Raw genomic sequence first — 17,961 nt, 5'->3', positions numbered from 1 at the left:
TCACATTATTACTGTTTTTACTGTGTATTTAGTCAAATAAATGCAGCTTTGGTGAGCATGGGAGACTTCTTTCAAAGGTAATAAAAAAAAAATCATACAGACCCCAAACCTTTGTACAGTAATTATCTTGTCTCCTTTTAGCCTATGTGTCTATTCTTACACATACATACTCCTTAAATAATAAGGAAACACTCTTAAAGACATCAGCAAGATGCTGACATGTCCTTAACTGTCAGTTAAATGGTTATTCACGTGATTTAGGGTCACATACGACAAGACACACTCAGCTCAATCAGTGTATTCTCTTGTGAACAAAGCTCTTCAAATTCCCAGGACACATGACCTCTTAGACTAATTAATCTGATTCCCTAATTACAAACCTGCATGATTGATTTGAAGTGAGTAGCTTGTGACACTGGATTGATATTAATATCATATTATTCCAGAATTACTCACACAATCATATTGTAAATATGTGGTAAATCTAACAAACTGATTTCTTTTTTGGGCTTTATAACACGTTTAATTCCATTCATAATGGAGAAAGTACAAGATATGATGTGGAGAAGAGTGAGAAAAACATTTATAAAATGAAACAAAGACTGAATGCATTACAGCTACATGCTAACACATCATAACACAACTGCTAGGCCACAATTCTGATCCAAACTGATATTTCGAACAGTTGTGATATTGATGCCGTATCAGCACTGGCAGACGTTCCAGAACCGTTCTTGTTTATTTCATTTAGTATGATGTGAAAAAAGGAAAACCTTCCAGCATCTGGGCTGTTGACATACAGTATCTCACAAAAATGAGTACACGCCATCACATTTCAGCAACCATTTTAGTATATCTTCTCAAGGGACAATACTAGAGAAATGAAACTTGGATATATTTTAGATTAGTCAATGTGCAGCTTGTATAGCAGTATAGATTTACTCTCCTATGAAAATAACTCAACATACAGCCATTATTGTCAAAATAGCTGGCAACAAAAGTGAGTACACCCTAAGTGATAACAGTAATATGTTGTTTAACCATGCAAAGCCACACGTCCTATTCACCATGTTTACAGCAACAAGTCGGTTTGCATAGGCATCGTCCCAGAAGGAAGCCTCATCTAAAGCTGGCTCACAAGAAACCCTGCGAACAGTTTGCTGAAGACAACCTGTCCAAAGCATGAATTACTGGAACCATGTCCTGTGGTCTGATATGACTAAGACTAATAAACTTGTTTGGCTTGTTTGTCTTGCCTACAGTCGTGGCCAAAAGTTTTGAGAATTACATAAATATTGGAAATTGGAAAAGTTGCTGCTTAAGTTTTTATAATAGGAAAGGAAAGGAAAGGAGGTGACGTGAGGCCAAGTATGGTGACCCATACTAGGAATTTGTGCTCTGCATTTAACCCATCCAAGTGCACACACACAGTAGTGAACACACACACACCGTGAACACATACCTGGAGCAGTGGGCAGCCATTGCTGCGGCGCCCGGGGAGCAGTTGGGGGTTCGGTGCCTTGCTCAAGGGACTCACCTCAGTCGTGGTATTGAGGGTGGAGAGAGTGCTGTACATTCACTCCCCCCACCTACAATCCCTGCCGGACCTGAGACTTTGGGTTACAAGTCCGACTCTCTAACCATTAGGCCACAGCTGCCCCAGCCGTGCATATAGCAATTTGCATATACTCCAGAATGTTATGAAGAGTGATCAGATGAATTGCATAGTCCTTCTTTGCCATGAAAATTAACTTAATCCCGAAAAAAACTTTCCACTGCATTGTTAAGAAGGCATCAGGGCGTCCAAGCAAATCCAGCAAGGGCCAGGATCGTCTCCTAAAGAGGATTCAGCTGCGGGATCGGAGTGCCACCAGTGCAGAGCTTGCTCAGGAATGGCAGCAGGCAAGTGTGAGCGCATCTGCACGCACAGTGAGGTGTTCACTACTGTGTGTGTGCACTTGGATGGGTTAAATGCAGAGCACAAATTCCTAGTATGGGTCACCATACTTGGCCTCACGTCACCTCCTTTCCTTTCCTTTCCTATTCCCAAGACTTTTGGAAGATGGCCTGGTGTCAAGAAGGGCAGCAAAGAAGCCACTTCTCTCCATAAAAAAACATCAGGGACAGATTGATCTTCTGCAAAAAGTATGGCGAATGGACTGCTGAGGACTGGGGCAAAGTCATATTCTCAGATGAAGCCTCTTTCCGATTGTTTGGGGAATCTGGAAAACGCCTTGTCCAGAGAAGACAGTCCTGTGTCATGCCAACAGTAAAGCATCCTGAGATCATTCATGTGTGGGGTTGCTTCTCATCCAAGAGAGTGGGCTCACTCACAATTTTGCCCAAAAACACAGCCATGAATAAAGAATGGTACCAAAACACCCTCCAACAGCAACTTCTTCCAACAATCCAACAACAGTTTGGTGAAGAACAATGTATTTTCCAGCACGATGGAGCACCGTGCCATAAGGCAAAAGTGATAACTAAGTGGCTCGGGGACCAAAACATTGAAATTTTGGGTCCATGGCCTGGAAACTCCCCAGATCTTAAAACTTGTGGTCAATCCTCAAGAGGCGGGTGGTCAAACAAAAACCCAGTAATTCTGACAAACTCCAAGAAGTGATTATGAAAGAATGGGTTGCTATCAGTCAGGATTTGGCCCAGAAGTTGATTGAGAGCATGCCCAGTCGAATTGCAGAGGTCCTGAAAAAGAAGGGCCAACACTGCAAATACTGACTCTTTGCATAAATGTCATGTAATTGTTGATAAAAGCCTTTGAAACGTATGAAGTGCTTGTAATTATATTTTAGTACATCACAGAAACAACTGAAACAAAGATCTAAAAGTAGTTGAGCAGAAAACTTTGTGAAAACTAATATTTGTGTCATTCTCAAAACTTTTGGCCACGACTGTACAGTCAAGCATGGTGGTGGTGGTAGCATCATGGTCTGGGGCTGCATGAGTGCTGCTGCTACTGGGAAGCTGCAGTTCATTGAGGGAAACATGGATTCTATTATGTACTGTACATTCTGAAGCAGAACATGATGCTTTCCCTCCAGAAACTAGGATGAACGGCGGTTTTCCAACATGATAACGACCCAAACACACCACCAGAATGACAACTGCCTTGCTGAGGAAGCTGAGGGTGAAGGTGATTGGATGGCCAAGTATGTCTCCAGACCTGAACCCTATTAAGCACCTGTGGGGCATCCTCAAGCGTATGGTGGAGAAGCACCATGTGTCTAAGGTCCAGCAGCTCTGTGATATCATTATAGAGGATATAGAGGATCCCAGCAACAACCTGTGCAACTCTGGTCAATTCCATGCCCACGATGATTGAGGCAGTGCCAGATAACAATGGTGCTAACACAATATATTGACACTTTGGACAAGTTCACTCAGGGTGTACTCACTTTTTTTTAAGATTCATTTTTTGGCATTTTTGCCTTTATTATGATAGGACAGATCAGACATGACAGGAAGCGAAGTGGGAGAGAGATGGGGGGCGGGATCGGGAAAGGTCCTCGAGTCGGGATTCGAACAGGGGACGCCCGGAGCGCAACGGCGCTGTATGTCGACGTGCTGCCTACAAGGCTATCGGCGACGACAGGGTGTACTCACTTTTGTTGCCAGCTATTTTGACAATAATGGCTGTATGTTGAGTAATTTTCAGGGGACAATAAATCTACACTGCTATACAAGTTGCACATTGACTATCCAAGTTTCATTTCTATAGTATTGTCCCTTGAAAAGATATACTAAAATGGTTTCTGAAATGTGAGGGGTGTACTCACTTTTGTGACATACTGTATATGTGACATACAGTACAGTATCATACTACACATATGCAACTGATCTAGATGAGCAGGCTAAAATAAGGAAAGTCCACTACTGTACGTTAGAATGGATGCTATGTAATGTAGGAGTAGAGCAGTGTCAGAGAGAGAAAGAGAGAGAAAGAGAGAGGCTGACTCAGCATGTTGGGTAATTAGAGTTGGTGTATCTCAGGTCTGCTGGGAATGTGGCTGTGGCCAAACTGCCAAAACACAGCAGATTTTCTAATTCCTCAGCTTTACTCAAGGATATTGAACTACAAAGCATAAAACACACACAAAATAACATATCCTAGCTCACACACACTCAAACTTCTGTTAGCGAATTTTTAAAAAGATTTGAGTCCAGCCTCACACATTCCTACAGGAATTGTTTATTTGAGCACCTGGTTATTATATTTTATTGTAATATTTAATATGTAAAAAAGTGGCAGCACTGTCTTGGTTTTATGTACATAAAATTTACATAAAAACAAGGCTACAATCTCCCAAACAATCTAAACATATGGGCAAATAAAAATCTGCAGATTACATAGTTACAAACAGATACAAATACAGATACAAACAGTTAAACTGCCGGCTGTTCTTCAGAAAAAATCTTCAGGTCCCACAAATTCTTTGTTTTTTCAGCATTTTTGTGTATTTGAACCCTTTCCAACAATGACTGTATGATTTTGAGATCCATCTATTCACACTGAGGACAACTGAGGGACTCATATGCAACAATTAAAGAAGTTTCAAATGCTCACTGATGCTTCAGAAGGAAACACGATGCATTAAGAGCCGGGGTGAAAACTTTTGATCAGAATGAAGATGTGTATCTCAAAATGTATTAATTTTTTTTATTTACGCAAAATGTATTTTGGTGTTAAATATCATCAGGACAAATATGACTATCGATTGGCTTTATGAGAATCAAGTTGTTACATTCATGACAATAACCAGATATTTAGCTAAAAATATTATTACTTTTTTATTATTATTTATTTTTACATTTTTAAAATTATTATTATTTGATTTTGGTGTGAAATATTATCTGGACAAATATGACTATTGATTAGCTTTGTGAGATTCACCCTGCAATTATCAAAGTTCTTAAAAACACCTGATATGAATTTATTTGAAAAGATACATAATTATTCCCTCCCCTCTAAAAAAACAAACACACACGTTACCTCTATGAGCTCAGGTCTGACGCTGATGATGCGTAACCAGTCCTCCAGCCGTGGGTAGCTGTTCAGGGCTGGTGGCCTTTCTGTGTCTGGCACCTTCTGCTTACACTGCAGCTGTTTACAGATGTACTTCATGAGCTTGACCTGCAGGGGGCAGCAGAGCACAAAGCAGATGAGGGAGGGGCCGTCAGAGGAGGGGGCGGGGTCTGAAAGAGGCCTTTATTGCCTCTGCGGTTTCACATACAACCAAAGGACAATTTCACATACAGCTCATAATTTTGAAGACAGAAAACTGTTACATGACCATGATGGACATCACAAAGGACAGCCAGACATGCACATAGAATCAGTTCAATTTTGAGTTAATAGGAGGCCCCAATGACGTAGATGTGAAATCTCAAAAATACTCAATACTCAACCAAACAAAATCTCATATGTCAAAAAATGTTTTTCTATAACATGTTATTAAAAGACTACTTTATTATTGCTTTATAACCCTTTTTCCTCATTTGTGACATTGGACCACAAAATCAGTCTTAAGTAGCACAAGTATATTTGTAACCAAAGCCAAAAATACATTGTATGGGTCAAAATTATACATTTTTCTTTTATGCCAAAGGCCATGTTCTATGAATATATTTTATACATTTCCTACTGTAAATATATCAAAACTTAATTTTTGATTAGTAATATGCATTGCTAAGAACTTCATTTGAACAACTTTAAAGGGGATTTTCTCAATATTTTGAATTATTTGCACCCTCATATTCCAGATTTCCAGAAGTATCTTCAGCTTTCAGATGATGTATAAATCTCAATTTCGGTTTTGTGGTCCTGGGTCACATTTACTATTGCTCGTGTATTAATGTACTTTATAGTCTTTGTAAAGTAGTGTTGTTCACAGGCGCTTATATATGCTTACATACATACTCATGTATTTATATTTCATGAATATATGTATGCACATTTACATAAGCACATACATAAGCATGAATACATATTACACATATGCACTGAAATATATAGTATTTACATGGCTATTTACCTATCTTTGGATTTTAATATTTATTGTTATGATAAATTCTGAGGCCAACCTGCACTCATGAACCCGCTCAAGAGGACCTCACCTCGGCCAGATCTTCTGGAATTTACTATTGTTTATTAAATATTTATTTAATAAATAATATTTTATATAAATAATATTATTTAATATTAGTGTTTAGTATTAAGAAATACTAAACTGTGTGTTCTTGATGATGAATTTAGTCACATTGTTCCACCATTCGATGGCGACAAGAGACTTTTACTTTTGAATAATATACGCTATAAACAGAAGTTATTTTTAGTTTCAACAACAGATTGACACAGCGAACAAATGCACTGAGCGGCAAAATTACCCTTAACAGATGAAAAGATATTAACGTAATGACAAAGATAACGCTTTCAACGCAGATATTCAAACTAATGTTTATTGTGAATATTAGATTGATCTGAAGAATGAATGCTGTATCAGATGCAGGTAATTACACTTGCCCAGTACATCTTTTCTTTCATAATACTCTACATAATACAGTGAGCTTTTAATACAGTAATACAATAAGCTTTCAATGAAGCAACTCAACGTTCCTTCGTTACTAGTTCTAAAGTGACGTTTTGGAATTAGTAAAGGAGGCTTGGGCTCAGCTGTTAAACTGTCAAATTTAGATTTGAATTTGTAGCAAAAACAAGTAGTTCTGCACAAAAAGATATATAGATATAAGATATATACATACACACACACACACACACACACACACACACACACACATATACATATACTCTTATTCTATAGATTTTTTAAAGTGCAAAAAAATTGTAAACTTAAATTATTTTCATTCTGGTATGTAAATGAATCAGTCACAAAAACGTCAAAATCAGCCTGGATCCAAAGCTTTGCATTACTGCAGTGTCTCTCATCAGCCAGATTTCAGCATCAGTCGCCATTAAATCAGAGCACCTGCAAGTCTGATAAATAACACGGCATCAGAGCACACGCAGTTTGAAATCTGACTGGATTTTCTCTCCCTCTCTCTTTTTTGTGCTCCCCTTCAGCAAACAGGGCTGTCAGCTATAAATAACTGTTATTATATGGAAGGGAGCTGCAGCCCTCCTCATGGGGGCGACTGCACTGCTGGCATGGCAACCGAGTGTCATCGGAACACTGCGCTGACGGTGGGAGAGCGTTCTGACATCACAGCTCCACGAGACGCAGAGTTCACACGGAGGCTAAGACGGCAGTCCGTCTCGTCATATGTGGCCGTCGCCGTCTGTTTCCAGCTGCACACGCCGCCGTACGCACCGGTCTACATGCTTTTCCCCTATTCTGGCCTGTTCTTGATAATAAACACGCTCCCAAATCTTTCACAAACAAACTGCGCTGGCTTACGCAGGAGGAATTTTCCAGCTCGGTGCAGAATGCTGACCCACCTCAAATTCACCAATACACTCAAAAAACCACACCTATTCCCTCGTTCTGCCTATATCCAGCTTCCTGGATGGGCTGCACGGACACCTCAGCAGAACAGAAGCGCTGATGACGCAGTGAGACAGAAAGAAGAGAAGGGGGGAAATAGTGGGACAGAGAGAGAGAAAGAGAGAACGAGGGGGTAGGGTGAGAGGAGGGCTCACCTGCTGTGACAGTTCAGGTCAGCGGCTCACTGACGCACAGAGGCCCGTTACCATGAGGCCGACGGCCATAAAACGAGTCATCTTTTCACACTTCCCCCTCTGCCGCCCCCCATCCCACTGCTGCCGCCTGCAATCACTGCTTTAATGAGAACAGCACGCTTATACATGCGCTAAACAGCAGCGGCCAGACACACTTCATCCCTCTATCATCATTACCAGATACACCAACATATACCAAGAATATAAACTGATGTGTATATACTTACTTGCATGTTCAAACTGACTCTGTATTTTCAAACTGATGCCAAAGTCATCTTCTGATTGTTTTTTATACATTTAATATGCCATATATATACATACATATACACATGTGAAATGATCCACACACAAAAAACCATTCTTATATACTGATCCCTGTGTACTTAAACTTATTCTATGCCATATGCACATCAACTTGAAATTGTCACCACTAGTAAGCTACTAAATATATTGTAGAAACCTACATTTTCTGTACGATTTGCATCGTGAAAAGCGCTATACAAATAAACTTGAATTGAACTCAATTCACATTTAATGATCACAATGATACACTTAAACTTAGCCAAACTGATCTTTATATACAGTCGTGGCCAAAAGTTTTGAGAATTACATAAATATTGGAAATTGGAAAAGTTGCTGCTTAAGTTTTTATAATAGCAATTTGCATATACTCCAGAATGTTATGAAGAGTGATCAGATGAATTGCATAGTCCTTCTTTGCCATGAAAATTAACTTAATCCCGAAAAAAAACTTTCCACTGCATTGTTAAGAAGGCTTCAGGGCGTCCAAGAAAGTCCAGCAAGCGCCAGGATCGTCTCCTAAAGAGGATTCAGCTGCGGGATCGTGGTGCCACCAGTGCAGAGCTTGCTCAGGAATGGCAGCAGGCAGGTGTGAGCGCATCTGCACGCACAGTGAGGCCAAGACTTTTGGAAGATGGCCTGGTGTCAAGAAGGGCAGCAAAGAAGCCACTTCTCTCCAAAAAAAAAACAAACATCAGGGACAGATTGAACTTCTGCAAAAAGTATGGCGAATGGACTGCTGAGGACTGGGGCAAAGTCATATTCTCCGATGAAGCCTCTTTCCGATTGTTTGGGGCATCTGGAAAAAGGCTTGTCCGGAGAAGAAAAGGTGAGCGCTACCATCAGTCCTGTGTCATGCCAACAGTAAAGCATCCTGAGACCATTCATGTGTGGGGTTGCTTCTCATCCAAGGGAGTGGGCTCACTCACAATTTTGCCCAAAAACACAGCCATGAATAAAAAATGGTACCAAAACACCCTCCAACAGCAACTTCTTCCAACAATCCAACAACAGTTTGGTGAAGAACAATGCATTTTCCGGCACGATGGAGCACCGTGCCATAAAGCAAAAGTGATAACTAAGTGGCTCGGGGACCAAAACGTTGAAATTTTGGGTCCATGGCCTGGAAACTCCCCAGATCTTAAAACTTGTGGTCAATCCTCAAGAGGCGGGTGGACAAACAAAAACCCACTAATTCTGACAAACTCCAAGAAGTGATTATGAAGGAATGGGTTGCTATCAGTCAGGATTTGGCCCAGAAGTTGATTGAGAGCATGCCCAGTCGAATTGCAGAGGTCCTGAAAAAGAAGGGCCAACACTGCAAATACTGACTCTTTGCATAAATGTCACGTAATTGTCAATAAAAGCCTTTGAAACATATGAAGTGCTTGTAATTATATTTCAGTACATCACAGAAACAACTGAAACAAAGATCTAAAAGCAGTTGAGCAGCAAACTTTGTGAAAACTAATATTTGTGTCATTCTCAAAACTTTTGGCCACGACTGTACTAAAAATCATGCCCACATACTCAAATCGATAACTGCATACTCAGACTAATTCCTAAATATGAAAACTGATCTTTACGTGCTCAAAAATGCATCCACAAAATTAAAATCCCTTGCATACTCGTACTTATACTAAAACTGATCCTTATATACTTAAAATGATGCCCACATACTTTAACTGTTCCCTTGCATACTCAGACTGATCACTAAATACTCAAAGCAATCCTCATATACTTAAAACGATGCCCAAACATTTCCCATCTCTCACTGCATACTTAGATGGATCACTAAATCCTCAAACTAATCATTGCATATTTAAAATGATGCCTTGCATACTCAGACAGATCACTATATACTCAAACTGATTATTATATACTTAAAATGATGCCCACATACTTTAACTGTTCCCTTGCATACTCAAACTGATCCTTATTTACTTAAAATGATGCCCAAACACTTCCCATCCTTCCCTGCATACTTAAATGGATCACTAAATACTCAGACCAATCATTATATATATAAAATGATGCTTAGATTATTAAACTGATCCCTTACATACTCAAACTGATCTGTATATACTTAAAATGATGCCCACATACTTAAACTGGTCCCTGTATACTAAGACTGACCACTAATTACTCAAACTAATCATTATACACTTAAAATGATGCATACTCACACAAATCCCTGCATACTTAAATGAATCACTAAATACTCAAAACAAGCATTATATACTTATGAAGCCTACATTCTTAAACTGATCTGTGTGTACTTAAAATCATTCCAACATACTTGAACTGATCCCTGTATACTTAGAATGATCATATACTCAAACTAACTATTGCATACTTAAAATGATACCCACACACTTAAACTGATCTCTGCATACTTGGATCACTAAATACTGAAAACAATCATTATATAACTAAAATGATGCGCACTACAAGCCCTAGTGCTGGATGAGTTTCAGTGCTTAAAAGGTATTTAAAAATATATTTTTCTAAGAAAATGACTGAACGTTTCGGTAGACAAGACCCTTCTTCGTCGGCTGGGATCGTTTACAGTCATTTGAAGCTGCATTTAAACTGCATTTAAACGGCATTTTGAAGATTCAAAAATCGGGGCACCATTTAAGTCCATTATATGGAGAAATTTCCAAAAATGTTTATCTCAAAAAACATAATTTCTGGACGACTGAAGAAAAAAAGACATAAACATCTTGGATGACAAGAGGGTGAGTAAATTATCTGTAAATTGTTGTTCTGAAAGTGAACTACTCATTTAATACAACGATCAGATATGTGTACTCTGGAATTTTTGGCTGAAAGTTCTCAGTCTTTATCTCCATTACGTACCCACACACACGGCCCTGAGAGAAACCAGTACCTCAACAGGTGAATCAGAGCTTCAATGACAACCTCTCAAGAGCCATCAGCTTACAAACGCTCTCTCTTTTGTACACATACTCGCGCACAGATATTTCAGTAAAAAAGAAAAAGACCTTGAGTACACTGTCGCGGCAGAAGCCAACAAAGGACCCGCGCACTGCAGGCGAGCATCTCGTAGCAGACGGCAGAACAAACACCAGCCGGGGTCAGGGGTCACACGCGTGGGAGGACAGGGGACCGAAAGCACCTTGTGGGAGGTCAGAGGCGATAAACAAGCAATTAAAGCGCCGTTGCTAACAGCTAAATGCTAATTACACCGAGGACAGTAAGCACTCCACTCAATAAAGCTCAACTGCCATTCAAAAGCTTTTATCCATCACAGTCAATATGAAAATTTGTGTCAAGTGCTTGAGGTCTGAGTTTTTAACAGCGCTCAGATTTCAGCATTAACAAAAAAGGCTCAGCTGTTTAACAGCACAAAGTCTCATTCGATGCTCACATACTGCACACAGAACAAGTCTGAACCATTTCAATAAGCTAAAGAGCTCTATTTTACAGCTATTTTCAAGGTGCTATACAGTTGAGGTCAAAAGTTTACATTCCTCTTTCAGAATCTGCAAATGTTAATTATATTACTAAAATAAGAGTGATCATACAAAATGTTACTGTTTATTTAGTACAGACCAGAATAAGGAAAGGAAAGGAGGAAAGGAAAGGAGGTGACGTGAGGCCAAGTATGGTGACCCATACTAGGAATTTGTGCTCTGCATTTAACCCATCCAAGTGCACACACACAAGAGTGAACACACACACACACCGTGAACACACACCCGGAGCAGTGGGCAGCCCGGGGAGCAGTTGGGGGTTCGGTGCCTTGCTCAAGGGACTCACCTCAGTCGTGGTATTGAGGTTGGAGAGAGTGCTGTACATTCACTCCCCCCACCTACAATCCCTGCCAGACCTGACACTCAAACCCGCAACCTTTGGGTTACAAGTCCGACTCTCTAACCATTAGGCCACGACTGCCCCAATAAGATATAAGATATTTCACATAAAAATACATATAGTCCATATAGTTGCATATAGTCCACAAGAGAAAATAATAGCTGAATTTATAAAAATGACCCTGTTCAAAAGTTTACATCCCCTTGATTCTTCTGTGTTGTTACCTGAATGATCCACAGTTGTGTTTTTGTGTTTTGTTTAGTGGTAGTTGTTCATGAGTCCCTTGTTTGTCCTGAACAGTTAAACTGCCTGCTGTTCTTCAGAAAAAATCCTTCAGGTCCCACAAATTCTTTGGTTTTCCAGGATTTTTGTGTATTTGAACCCTTTTCAACAATGACTGTATGATTTTGAGATCCATATTTTCACACTGAAGACAACTGAGGGACTCATATGTAACTAGTACAGAAGGTTCAAACACTCACTGATGCTCAAAATGGAAAAACGATGCATTAAGAGCTGGGGGTGAAAACTTTTGAACAAAATGGAGATGCTAAATAACTTTTTTTCTTTAAGTACTACCCTTCAGAGGCTACAGAAGGTAGTTACATGTTTCCCAGAAGTCAAAATAAGTTATGTTTACCCTTGTCTTTAAATTCAGAAAGTTTTCACCCCCTAGCTCTTAATGCATGTTTTTTTTCCCTTCTGAAGCATCAGTGAGCATTTGAACCTTCTGTAATAGTTGCATATGAGTCCCTCAGTTGTCCTCAGTGTGAAAAGATGGATCTCAAAATTGGTAATTGTTGGAAAGGGTTCAAATACACAAAAATGCTGGAAAACCAAATAATTTGTGGGACCTGAGGGATTTTTTATGAAGAACAGCAGGCAGTTTAACTGTTCAGGACAAACAAGGGACTCAACCAACTATCACAACTATCACTAAACAAAAAAACAGCTGTGGATCATTCCATGAAGAATCAAGGGGATCTAAACTTTTGAACAGGGTAATTTTTATAAATTCAACTATTATTTTCTCCTGTGGACTACATGTAAACATATTTTACGTGAAATATCTTATTCAGCTCAGTACTATATACATTTTGTATGATCCCTCTTATTTTGGTAAAATAATTAACATTTTGCAGATTCTGAAAGGGGGTGTAAACTTTCGACCTCAACTGTCTTATTCTGAAGACAGATATTCAGCCTACTAGCATGGGTTAGTTTGCCAAAAATTTTTAATTCTGTCATCAATTACTCTTGTCATTCCAAACCCATCTTCAGAACATAAATAAAGATATTTATGATGAAATCCGAGAGCTTTCTGACTCTGCATAGACAACAATGCAACTAAGACGTTCAAGGCCCAGAAAGGTAGTTAGGGCATTGATAAAATAGTCCATGTGACATCAACAAAAAAATAACAAAATAACTTTAACTTTATGAAGCTACAAAAATAACTTTTTTCCACAATTTCTTTTCTTAATATCTAGGTCAAACCAACTTCTGGTGGTTTTTATGTGGTCTCTAGTTGGCCACATTGGTCAAGCTGGTTAGAATTGGCAAAACACCCTGAAACAGCAACAAAAAAACTACCACATCACATAAAAATGCTTGAACCCCTTTAAGCTGCTATGTCCTGCAGAGTTACCCATGGTTAGTAAACTATAACTTCTCTTTATAATGTTAAAGAAGTAATCAGGGTACAATAAGAGAAGTCCGCGACTAATTTCTAAACATGTGCTAATAAGAATGTCACGATTCTGGAACTAATCATGGTGTCCACCATAACGGCCACAGCACTGGCATGATTCCTGGTTTTCTAGTCTCGCAGCTCTGAGGAAAGCAGAGAAACACCCACTTTCATGTTCTTTTGTTGGTTCGTCTCTGTGAACATTGATTTTGGGGCTTGGCCAAAGCTAGACAGAGATGAACAGGATGATTCTTCGCTGTTGGTGTGAAAGTTAAGGCCGCAGTGGCTTAAAGCCTGTAGAGACACACCAACAGCCTATTTTTCTCAGACCAAACAACAAAGCCCACCATCTCAAGTCCTCTCATCTAAACACAGGAGATTCTAGCAAAGCTAAACACTTCATTTATGTGGGTTGTGTTATTTCTGACAGCAGATTTCAAGTTGTGCAACTGCTATTGAGATGAATGGAAAAGCTAACAACTACAGTATCTTTCTTCAGGTATTATAGAGATGAATATACTTCACTAAAATTGTCTAGTAGGATAAAATCTCTCTGTGTTTTAGTCTCTTCAGTTTAATTCTCATGTATGCCTGACCCAGATAAAATGTTTTGGGAAGGTTTTGTTCAAACCTGTTGATGACCGGACCAGGTCCTGAGCCTGTGCTGCTGTCTTTGCACACACACACACACACACACACACACACACACACACACACTCATCACTGATAACAATACACTGGTGAAAGTGTGACGTCAGGTTTCCTAGCAACTACACTCCTGGGTCGTCAGTAACGTTTTTTCAGAGTGGGATTTTCCCACAGACAGAAAAACATGGTGAAAACTAGACATCTCTACACAGCATGGCACAGTCATCTAGTCATAATCTACAAATCTGCCTTCACCACATTATTAGAAATGTGTTGAATCATCAACTTGTTCAGAGTTTGTTGTATCATGCATATAGCATGATAATATTTTTAGCTTATTGAAGCTAAAAATGTTCCTACAGTGAGATCGGAAGTTGCTCTTTCATGCTTTAGGAGATTTAAAAGGTTAGCCCATTATTTACTCACCCTCCAGGCATCCTAGGTGTATATGGCTTCCTTCTTTCAGACTCCAATCGGAGTAAAAATTATCTTGGCACTTCCAAGCTCTATCATTGCAACAGGCGTTGGGTGTTTCTCTTCATCAGTCCAAAACAAGTCCAATAAAGTGCATCCATCCATAATAAAAGTGCCTTACATAGCTCCAGGGGGTGAATAAAGACTTCCTGTAGTAAATCGATGCGTTTTTGTAAGAAAAATATTCATGTTTTAAATGTAATAATCACTTTAATCTAGTGTGTGCCAACTGTTGTACACGGAAGAAGCTCAGGGCGGATAACACAATACGTTGGTAGTGCGCATGTGCCACTCAGACGTGGAGAAACCAAAACAAAACAACAGTCATGAATTAGAAGTACAAAACTTGTAAAGAAAAATGTTGGAGGAATTCGATATAACCCAAGAGGAGACTGGATTTCCTTTGCTAAAGGAAGGAAACTTTGCTTTCTTTGCTCCTGTAAACAAACGTTGGTTATCACGAGACTCCTACTGTACGTCATCCACCCGGAGCAGCTTCTGTGTACAACAGTTGGCGCAAGCTAGATAAAAGTGATTATTATGTTTAATACATGGATTTTTTTCTTATAAAACATACTGATTTGCAACAGGAGGCCTTTATTCATTCCCTGGGGCCGTGTGAGGCACTTTTTATTATGTATGTATGCACTTTATTGGACTTGTTTTGGACTGATAAAGAGAAACACCCCCTTATTGCCATGATAGAGCTTGGAAGTGCCAGGATCATTTTTAATATAACTTCGATTGGATTTATCTGAAAGAAGGAAGTCATATACACCTAGGATGCCTGGAGGGTGAATAAAATTTTTTAATTATAGCGCTAGATTCTGAAATAAATCACAATTAATCGCACCTAACATTTTTAAATATACTTTTATATTGCAATAATTTCACATTCAATCTTCAAATTTATGTAGAAACAACATAAAGACAGTATTTTTTAATATTTGTTAAATATTTTTTTAATCACTGAAGGTGAGTATCACTGATACCAAATAGTTTTTTTTCCCCTAATAAACCTTTCATTATAGCCATTTAACATTACAGTATAATTGGGAGCTATCATTTCTAACATTCATTAGACTTAAAAAAAAAAAACCTTCTAATTTAAGTGAACTTAAAACAATCTTCACATAAACCTATTATTTACGTGCCCATCAGAATTTAGGAAATATACAAAAATTGAATAAAGTTATCAAACACTAAATTAGATATAGATGAATCCTGGGTTGTTAGGTTATTTGGCTGCTATTACTCTAAGAGCTGCCACTGCTGAACGTGACTTGAATCTGACACACATGCTCATAGTTTAATTTGCACTTTAACTGAAATGGATAAACATTTGCATTTGTGCCTGCAGTTATGAGCTAGGAGCACAGTATAACAGCTGACAGGACTGGTAAATTTGTTTTTATTGACAAACGACCTGACAACATCTCATCTGACCACACTTGACTGTTGTTCTACTGAAACTGCTTTGTCATCTGTACATTTTCTGCATTCGTTTGACTAGTTTGAGTGCACGTCTGAAAAGTCTCCTGTTTGATGTGGTTGCAAAGACGTTCTGCGACTAAATAAACACATTTTTTGTCAAGAAAAGAAAGAACCTTTGCCCCACCCCTGCGTTAAATATTTATATCGCTGTTAACTGGAAAAAGTAATCACCTGTGTTAACACGCTAATTTTGAAAGTACTAATAAATTAATAACAATAATAATTTAAACAATAGTATATCAAAGTATTATTGTAATAGCATCTGTACCATGATAACACATTTTTTCATTGGTTAGATGCTAAAACGACTAGGTTTTTAATCTTGCTGAGGAATATCTGGGGCAACCTGTTCTCAGAGAGCACCACAACATTAGGAACAAACTAAAATGGAGCCAAACACATGTGCATCGCCATCGAGACAAAAGCACCTCTGCATAAATTCATTTCACATGTAAAACAAACCGAAATCTATCATTTTAATGATTTAAATGTTATGGTAATCAACACTGGTGATATTTGGAGGGGTGGTGTCAGACCTGCCCGACTGCAGATGAGGGTAAACACTGGGACTAGGTTGCCATGACAACGGCTCAGTGAGGTCAGCAGGTGTGATTGACAGCCAAAGGGCAGGAACACGCCCAGCTGCTCAAAGACCACAGACAGTCACAGATCTGCAGAAAAACGTCACACAATGTGGCCACAGGTACAAGCTGTGAGGTAACCGCCTCATCCACATTGATTAGCATGTCTCCCTATCCCTATGCAATTTCACCTGTCACCCTGGTGTAATGTGCTTAACGCCAATCCCTGCTTACGAGTTGCCCACGGGCCTCAACTTCCAGCAGGACGCACAAGAGTTTAATGATGACCTCAGACAATCCCCAAAACTACACACACGAGAGATTTACAAAAACCTGCAGCTAATCCCTGCACTGCTTCACAGACCTGTAAAGTGTCATGTCACATGTGGGTCGTGTGTCTGTGTACATGCAGACACCGCCGGCCCTTTAATCTCATAAGATACAGGAGTATTTTTAAGCATGTATTAGGGATTCAAGAAGAAATAAACATAAATGGACATTTTAACCAATTCCCAGCAGCTCAAAGATAAAACAAATTGAGCACTTGACTTTTTCAGTTTTTTTTTTAAAACAAATAAGCAGAAAATGAGAATTTTAGGATGTTATGATTTCCGCGATGCGGCAAATGCGGACAGAATCGCTGAATCAAGTCATAAAAATTGAATTTACTGTATAACGCACAATGTCATGGAATTTGCCAAATTTTAGATCAATAAATCAAAAGTAGGTCAGTACACTTAAATCAAAACGTGATATGGTCTAGTGTCTGTGAATATAAGCCACAAAAATACTATTTAAATATGAATCCTGCATGTTCTGCATGTCTCTGTGTGAATGAATGGCGCAGATGCGCAGTTTGTTTACTTCACACATGACGCTCGCTGTGTTTATTTTTAAAAGGATGTTAACCAAAATGTGTTTACCAGAAATTACCATTAAATGGACTAAAATAAATTACAAAAACCGGGTGGTCCACCGCTTTTGATTATTAAAAGTTGATAAAACCATTAAAACAGAATCCAGAAAATTAAAATTAGCCTTAAAATTTTAATTTTTGTTAAATTTTTAATAAACTGCTGTTAAGCTGTGTAAGTTTCATAATTTCAATTAATTACACATTAATTTAACCATTAAAACAGAGTCTAAAAAAAAATTACTGTAAAAAAAATAATCCACAAAAATTTAGATTTTGGAATTTGGGAAAAACTAAAAGGGCCCTAAGA

At 38.8% G+C, this 17,961-nt stretch overlaps 1 protein-coding gene across 1 annotated transcript in view; it reads right to left on the bottom strand.

The window, feature by feature from the left end:
• The window catches only part of ksr1a (kinase suppressor of ras 1a), a 44,161-nt gene that overhangs the window by 16,023 nt on the left and 10,177 nt on the right, over window positions 1–17,961 (bottom strand). The window contains exon 2 of the mRNA XM_073829393.1: window positions 5,009–5,149. Within this exon, the coding sequence (XP_073685494.1) occupies window positions 5,009–5,149 (141 nt within the window). The remainder of the gene's footprint in view (window positions 1–5,008; window positions 5,150–17,961) is intronic.

Source organism: Garra rufa, chromosome 23, assembly GCF_049309525.1.
Source record: "Garra rufa chromosome 23, GarRuf1.0, whole genome shotgun sequence".
In the NCBI taxonomy this organism is placed as follows: Eukaryota; Metazoa; Chordata; class Actinopteri; order Cypriniformes; family Cyprinidae; genus Garra; species Garra rufa.
The sequence above is the reverse complement of the archived record's forward strand: the minus strand, read 5'-3'. Positions and strand labels throughout refer to the sequence as shown.